General features: G+C 30.7%; 1 protein-coding gene across 1 annotated transcript; it reads right to left on the bottom strand.

Moving 5' to 3' along the window:
- Positions 1 to 502: 502 nt before the first annotated feature.
- LOC132744366 (atrial natriuretic peptide receptor 2-like) lies at positions 503 to 4567 on the bottom strand. The gene is given in 5 exon segments (XM_060733055.1): positions 503 to 609; positions 1237 to 1480; positions 2009 to 2132; positions 4451 to 4506; positions 4508 to 4567. Coding segments are annotated over 5 exon segments (585 nt in total). The 5' UTR covers positions 4562 to 4567.
- Positions 4568 to 9378: the final 4811 nt, after the last annotated feature.

The raw sequence follows: 9378 nt of genomic DNA, 5'->3' as shown, positions 1-9378 counted from the left end.
TATGATAGTTCTTAAATAATGTTAACCCTTGCAGTTATATATCTTCGTTCAGTAAGCTGATTACCATCGAGTTCTCTAAGTATCTGGGTAATTGTAGAACTACAGTGAATCTTCAATGCAAATAAAAATAACTATATTCGTGCTTTTTGCTTGCATCATCTATACATTGACTAGACTAAGTGTTTTTATTCTTTTTTATTTAAATGTAGTCTTTATGACAAAGGAATATGTCCTAAAGAAACAAACAAAAACAATTAGATAAACTATACAAGAAGCGGGAGTAAATGGATGACATTTTATAGATATGCCAGTCATTTGATTTCTTTATATTTTTTTTTTAAATAAAACGATTTCTTACAGGATATACAATATATTCTTTCTTTTCTTACATTAAACTTTTAAATGATTAAAGAGATCATTCATCATAATATAAGGTTTACTCGATATGCGCTTGAACACGAATGAATAGATTTGCTTTAAAATTACTATCATAGGTTATACTTTACTTACGAACACCAATAGATAACATTCGTGATGCAGTGTTAACAGTGTCACCAAATATTGTATACCTCGGCATTTTCAAGCCGACAACGCCTGCTACACATTGGCCTATGAGATTAAAAGAATGATTTTCAATTTAAATCAAGCCAAGGCATATTTTCAGAGCTATCTTCATCATAAATTTGATACGTCATTTTGTCTTGGAACAAAAGATTTCTATTAGACCTAATAATTGACAAATACTCTACAAATCATCAAATATATTATGTGCTCCGCAATTGAGAGATAATAAAACATTTTCCGTACAGAGAAAGATAATTAAGAATATTTGCTCATTTGATACATCTATGTTTCTCCTATCTCCTATCAATATAACATACGCCTATATATGCTTCCTTAATCGGTTTCTGTTAGTTTAAACAAATTCGAGTGTATTAGAAGTAACACTATCATATTCGTGCCTGGAATAAATTAGTACTAAGACTAGATTGTAAAAATTTTTGCTCAAGGAAACAACGGCTTGCCCCTGACTGGGTCGGAATCCTCGCGGCCAGCAATCCTTCGATTACTAGTCCGACGTGATTACTAGTCCGACGTGTAAATCGCTCGGCCACAGTACCGCTCTTTGAAAAAGATGTACAATACTTTTCATCCGAAAATAAAAAAAGATCATCAAATAAGACACGAATTATCCGAAACGAGAAATATGTTTCTGAGAAAAGCTAAGATCGATACCTGAATGAATTCCTATACGGAGTTTAAGAGTATCTGATGGACGATGGCTGATTTTAAAGTTCATGATTTCTTGAAGCATGTGTAATGACATCGAAGCGATCTCACCGGCGTGAAAATTTCTATTACGTAATGGTAGTCCACTTACAACAAAGTATGCGTCCCCAATAGTTTCTATTTTGTTCACGTCATAGTTTTCAACGATGGCGTCAAAACATGTGTAAAGTTCGTTCAGCATATACACAACCTTTAGTTTATAAAGATGACGGACTTAGAGCAATATTTGTCACTTGTAGCCTCTCTCTATATATTTTTAAGGGTATATAATTGATAAAAATATTATCTTTAAATTGAATATTATCTAGGTACTGCTAAATATAACGTTTACTATATGAAAATGACAATGTTTAAACGAACAGGAAAATAGGCAATAGGGTAATGGGAAATAAGGTAACTGACAACAAGTAATAGACAATAGGTAAACTTGAAATATGGTAATGGACAATATGGTAATGAACAATGGGGTTACGGGTAAAACAGTAATAGGCATTTTGTAACTTGGCAATCAGCCACAGTAGAGTAATAGGGAGCAATAAACTACTGAACAATATATGTTTACGGACAATAATAACGGACAACAGATTAACAGCAATAGGTAACGAACAATCTGGTAAATAGTAAGAAGTTTAAACATTAAACATAGCATTAACATAACATTAAAAAAACAGTTAAATCAATAATACAAATGAAGCATCATAAGGTACATTAGCAGTACCTCAATTGGCGTGCTTACAGCAGATAAGGCAGTGAAGCCTACAATATCAGAAAAATAGATAGACTCACAGTCATACAATTCCGGAACAACTGGCTCCCCTCTCTTTAATCTGTCTGCAACATACCTGTTTAACAATAAAGAATACATATATATAACTATTAAACTGCAGCCGACATTGAATTTACAAATGTTACCATCCCAGACAACATATATTCTGTTTGCCATTCAGTCAAGAGATAATTTTGTAGTTCACCTAGTAAGATGATGAAAGTTTTTGTCAGAATTGAAAGATGGACGAGTCTACTTAAAACTATAAAAGTTGTAAGGGATATTGAAAAATTATGACTACTTGCCCTTTAAATTTGCCTGAAAAGTTTCTTGAGGAAATACAAGTTATTTTTAAAACATATACGAGGGTTGTTCAAAAAGTAATAGGACTGGGAGTCTTGCGTATTCAAATTTCATTCAATTTAGAATATTTTCATATGTACAGCAATCGTAAAATGTTTTCTAGAAATCACACATAAGTTTTTTAATCTATTGTGCTAAACGCGCTTTTCCTTAGCTATTGAATAACCATGGTAACACGCACCCGGCGCAGCACATAAATATAGTTATTAGAGCTAAGATCTACTTCTAATTTATTCATAAATAACAATTTGTTTTCCCTTGTATTCCATCAATACGTTGAAATATATTAATGTGACATTATGTCCAAATTTGACGTCATTCGGACATGGAATGGCCTATTTATAAAGTTTTGAACAGCGGCGGTCATAGCGTTAGATGTAGAAATATGACATTTGTTAACAAACAGAAAATGTGTGCCATCGTTAAATTTTGCCAACAGATTGACTATAATCATTCAGATACACATAAAATGATTGAATAAACAAAGGACAATTATCCTGCCATCAGGACACTTGTTTTCAGCTGGCACAAGCAATTCAAAAACTGCAAATACAAGATCACTAACGAGAAAGGGCGAGGATGAAAGTTGAAAATTGACGGGACGTTAGTGACGTCAATTGCAAAAGGGCTACAAAAGAATCCACGGTAAACGGTACGCGAACTGTTTATCGTTGTTTGTATCTGCTACGGGTCTACTTATTCAGTTTTAACCAAAGGATTGTAAATAAGACATTTGTTATAATGTATTTAACTAGATATACGCGTAATCAATGAATTAATGTAATAGTTAACGGTAATAATTAGTAGTGTTTCCGAAAACTTGTTTTAATAAACGATAGACTGTGCTAAGTAGAAAAGGATACTTTTCAATTGAGAAATATCTTTATTGTTCTGTATATAATCATATTGTTTTAAAAGCATGCGATGACATGAGTAAATTAATAAAATAAATTGCTTTTGCTTTAACATTTTCAGTCCTATTGAGTTCCAAGGTTACTCAAAAAAACACGAGAAAACCCGGAGAATGGCCGGCTATCGGGCATTTATTTTATTTTGTTTTTTTGAAACAGTGGAACGAGAATGTGATCGCTTTTTTTCTTGCTTCATCTCCACATATGAGGCAAAGTAAAAGTTACATGACTCATACACCTAGAGACTAGGGAGACTACTTTCAGAAAGAATGACGCTTATTACAATTTCGATTTATTTTACGACGTCATGAACGTCAATTATTGTATTGTTAGCGTGCGCCGCGTTTCGAACCCCTTGTCATTTGAAAATTCCACAGAAATTTCATTTGTTTACATTTTGTTTTGATTTTTTCACTGTATATAGAGAACATGTTCCGATATTTGTCTCATGTAAAATTTTGTACGTAAATTTAAAAATGTGAACAGTAGAGCTGCAGTCCTATTACTTTTTGAACAACCCTCGTATGATAACTGCAATAAACTTTGAGAAAGGTTTGTTTGCACAAATTTAGAAAATGCCATTTGTACTGGACAATCTCAAAAACCCTTCCAATAAATTTATTATTCACCTTAAAAAAAATTAAAATTTATTTTATGAAACAAGATCCTTAATAAATTATGAATTATACTTTATACAATTAATAGAATATATTTATATATTTCATAATATACATTTGTATTTACAACCACAATGTTACATTATAACCACACATGTCTAAATAAAAAAATCCCAAGAAACGTTTAAACGCATTAAATAGTATATTTCACTTTGATCTTCAGGAAGGAACACCATTTGTTTCCAACGATTTATGATATAGATACACTTGTCACGCCACTTTCTTGAATTCAGATTGATCGAATAACAAGGAAGTTTTCAAACTGACTGTGTTCTTCTTCAAACTGCCAAAAGTATTTGGCAAGTTAATCAACATTTGTTTATTTTTGTACTTCGGTTTGTTGTTTTTGTTTTTTGTTCGCGTGCTTTTACCCTTTAACGTGGTTAAATCATTAACAGTGCCATAATACAAATTACAGATTTTTTATCCATTACAAAACTTACACCGGTAGCATTCGAAGTAAGAGATTTTCTGTCATTTTTTTTCTCTTCATATAATTATTCTGTCCTCTCAGGCACCAAATTCTCGAGATTGTTTGCATACTTCTCCATCATGTCCAGCATGTTAGCAGATCTGATTGATTTACTGTAAATTTTTACTGATGATGATAATAATAAAGTCGATGATAATACTAAATTGATGATAATGATAATAATAATAATGATGATGAGGAGGAGGATTTTCATGATGATTATGATGATGATGATGATTATATTGATATAAGCAATAATACTAATGACGATAACGATTATGGTTATGACAACGATGATTATATGTATAGCAATGAATGATGATACTGATAATGATAAGGGTATAGAAATTATTATAAAAACTGACTTAATATTATTAACGGTAATAAATTGACAGCGCCTTTTTATCTCGGTGGTCAATATTTAAGCATATACCGAAACTGTAAGTTTTCGCTGTCTGATAATTATATAGTGTGAATTAAAAAAAGTCACAAACCATCAGTGAGTTTTCAATATACTTCACACCGAATATTCGCTCGACTTTTTCCTTTTCGATTATTTCTACTAACTGGTATGTCTGATTTAACAATAAGCATATATAATTAACTTCTTCAATCAAATACAGTCACGTCAAAAGTTTTGTCCTGTACACATTTTCGTACTTACATTCCCTGAAGCATATGTTTCAATCTGAAGCGGATGTTTTAAAATCCGGTCGGTGCTCGGGCTCCTCTCGCCAACATCCCTCAATACAATTCTTCACAAACGGCTCACATTTAACCCTGGACAGATCCGACTGTAAGTCCTTATCACCTTGCTTTATATATATATAATCTCTATAACATACAAATCAAAACAAATATTTACCATCTAAGGAAATTAGAATGCATTGGTCAAATAAATGTTCTTCAACTCCTATGGTTTTGCTGTTTCATGCTTTTTGCCTAATCTTAGAACAGAGCAACCAACTAAACTTCATTCTGCAACAGCTAGATAGCACGCAAGAGCTACTCTTTTGATAATACTTTAAACATGTCTATTTTAACGACATTGTGATGACAGTGCCTTCCCCCCCCCCACCCTCATTTGATCACATTCGTGTTCGCTTTCTGGAACTAACCAGTACTAGTATCATAACAATTTCGTGGACAAATCAGAAAAAGTATACAGCACTTTTAGTCATCTAGCATTATAGTACACGGATCATATATGTAGTCATATCGAACTTGCATGCAGTTTCTTTATTAACTTAAAATATCTTCACTAAGATGAGAATGATTTTATTTGCAACCAATACAGCGTTCTCTTGAATAAGATAAAGAAAGTCACAAATAGAATAGAAAACAGTATAATTATTAGCTTAAATTTGTGATTTGTTTTTATCTTGTTTTTTTTTTTTTGTCCGGTTTTACGTTTTGTTGCACCAATAAAGAAGGGCCCAACGAAGACATTTTTAGTAACATCGAGACAACATATGGTCTACTGACAAATAAGTACCTTAATGTTAAGATTGAATTCAATTTGAAATTTTTAGTTTATATTATACAGCAGTATCTTTCCATCATAGTATTTATTCCGATCTGTGATGCTGTCCGATCGCTCATTGTCCAGTTTATAAAGTCCAAAGTCCCAGACCATTAACACCACACAGTTACTTGACTTGAGGTTGCCATGGCTACCAATTTCGCTGTCATGAATAAAACTCATCGCCTGTAGTGCAAACACTAATTATTAATATCAATTTTACATGTTTAATGGTATCTTTTAAATAATAATAATTTTTATGAGAAATGATCTAGATCTCAGTCCAGAAAATTAATTATGCGCCTAATACCTTCATTACATACGTAATAATCAGTCGAATGTACTCTGAGTTACTGATACAGATATTCTTTTATCTCCTTCTTTTCACTTTGTAAAAACATTGCTTGTTTGCCAGTTTATGTAACCTTACTTACAATTAAATTAATTGCATTGAATTGTGACTTGAATTACCGATTCTTTCAGATAATAACAGTAATTCATTTTGTGACAAAAAAGTCCTTCCAACATAAAACAGACTCTTAGAAATTTAATTACCCATTGCAATGGTATTTAGCTGAGACCTAATTACACCGCTCACTTATGCTATTATCAAATTACTCTATCTAAGGTGCGGCAAAATATCGTGTTACATAACGTTTCGTTTAAAGTACTAGAAAAATAGTATACTTTTTTCTAAGAAATATATCATACGATGTAAAAGACGAAAGTGTGCACTGAATACAAGAAAGAAATATATTTCAATCTCGCATTTTTCTGGTAAAATATGTTTGTACATACATTTAAATGAATTAATTTTTGAAGAATCATACAGTTTTCTTGATGCTTTATTATTTCAATGCGGGAACTTATTGTAAAGAAGGACAAATAAATGAACAATTTTAGTTTAAAAAAAGAAGTAAATTTATAAATAATAAAATATCTAAAAATTATGCAGACTGGCTTCAATTTAAAACAAAATGGAAACCCATTTTAATTAAGATAACACTGTAATTTTGCATAAACAATTATATAATAATGTCTCAACAATAACGAACTAGTCTAATGTGATTGTAAACTCTAAATACGTAGACGTTTTTTATAAAAGAGACTTACCTTTAAAGTTTCCGAAACAAGTGAAGAAATAAACACATCGTCTATTTTGCAATATAATTATTCTGTAAACATAAAATATATTATATATGTGTACGGTATGATAGTACGAAGTTTCCTGACAATAACCTAGGTAAGTTATAGACGTATTGACTTTTCACATATTATAATTATAACAGTTAAAAATTTTAAAATTTAATATATTTTATATATTTATTAATAGGGTAATATATTTAAGTACACACCTCTAATAGTACCAAGTTAGATAAAAAGATAAAATCAAATATTAGAAAGATACATTAATGCAAAATAAATATATAAAAAAAAACCGCAAATAACGTCTTGACAAAATAGTTTATATGACTAAATTTATTTCATACTAAATTTACTAAACGGGTTGAAGGCAAACACATGTATTTTATTAGTTATAAAGACTTTTGGCAAGTTATATGACCTTATATAAACGGTTGTTCGTTAATATAACCCGGTTTGCTAGGCGAGGTTATATTTCACACGTATAACCTGTCAACAATCTTTACAATGAATTTATAATACAGCAAGGATCATTTTGTGGAGAAAAAGTAAGATATCGACATCAGTCGTTTATATAAATCTATATAAACGTCACGATTATCCAATGAAAAGCAACGTTACAAACGTGCAGTTTTATAATAAATGATAAAGCTATGCTAACAAATATTCATATGGAATTTTTAAATGTTAAATGTTCTTACTTTTGAATGATCGATCGCGTATTTTGTCTATAATAGCTGTTCCGTTATTTGGCTTTCCGCCTTCATTCAGAACTTCTTGTAGAGTACGTGCATACGTAAAAACCGCGTCATAAAAGGTAAGCCACATAAACTGGCACCAAAACCTGCATGAATATATTTCATATGTAAAAATAAAAAGCCCCCCCCCCCCCAAAAAAAAAAAAAAAAACAATAATGCCATTAACATACACTGATTTCTTTCTCCATCAAAATTATTCAATTTTTATTGAGAACATTTCTTGATTTAAATTCCAATTAGACCAATAAATGTATACTGAAGTAAAAAAAATGTATTTATTTTACTGATTTGTTGAAACAAGCTCCAGCCAGTTTTGCAAAACAGTTTGATGTATTGTCATAAAACAAACATGATAATGTCATGTTCCTTGAAAGTACTACTGGCATTTTTGCTCTTAGAACATTTTCAAATAAGACATTAATTAATAATATTTTTCTTTCGTGAACTGGATTAAACGAATTTGTCCTATAAAAGCAGCATTTTGGTATAAATCGTATTTTGTATTCATTTCTAATTTATTACAGCTAGGCTGATGTGAATACGACAAAAAACCTTGATTTTCCTCGGGAAATGCAAAAACATAAAAGTTATATGTTTCATTAATTAACTAGAAAGGTTAAATAACACCGTTTTTGTAATTGATTACTATTAACACCAAGAAGATGTTAATAAACACTGTTAATTGAGATTGTAAAAATAAGAAATGACGATCAAGATGATGGTATTTTTTGGAGGTGGTGATAGTGACAATGATGATTGCGAGGAAAGTAGGCGATTGTGATGATGGTGATAGTGATTACTTTCATTTTCATGAAGATCTTTATCATTTTTAAACAATCAATAATTTAAAAGTAAAGCATAGAATTAGTTTAAGATATTAAACAAAACGTATTAATGCAAATGAACTTACAGGCTTTCTATTAGAAATATGTCGAACATTTGAGGAAATTGGAGGCTTGGTGTTCCGCTCTCTGACGTGTTGAAAGAACTTGTCAGTTTTGTTGTCTTCTGGTGGTCGTGGAAATAATAGGAAAACTGTTTCAAACGATTGAATATTCTTTAAAGTCAATGCTGTTTCGTTCTCGAAGGGCTCTATATAAAACAAGAACATATATTAGTTATCACATTATCTAGTCATAACAAACTAAACGTCAAAGATAAAAACAAATGACTTTATCGATCATATTGCATCTTTCTGAAAATAAAACGTACACATACCTAATATCGACAATATAAACCAACTTGAAAGGTTTTTTATAAATTGAATGCCTCAAAGATATATCATGTTCAAATTTGGTAAATGTAAATGAACATACTGTTAATTTCTATACAGCCACTGTTAAAATGTAAAATAAACATCGTTTTTGCACACTTAGAGAAGATATATTACGATTAAAACTCTACATATAATAAATACGTAGTAACATAAACAAAAACAAAAAATAACAAACAAAAACAAAAACAGACAAACAAAA

The sequence above is a fragment of the Ruditapes philippinarum genome, unplaced genomic scaffold, assembly GCF_026571515.1.
Source record: "Ruditapes philippinarum isolate M1 unplaced genomic scaffold, ASM2657151v2 ctg600_1_1_1_1, whole genome shotgun sequence".
NCBI classification, from domain to species: Eukaryota; Metazoa; Mollusca; class Bivalvia; order Venerida; family Veneridae; genus Ruditapes; species Ruditapes philippinarum.
The sequence above is the reverse complement of the archived record's forward strand: the minus strand, read 5'-3'. Positions and strand labels throughout refer to the sequence as shown.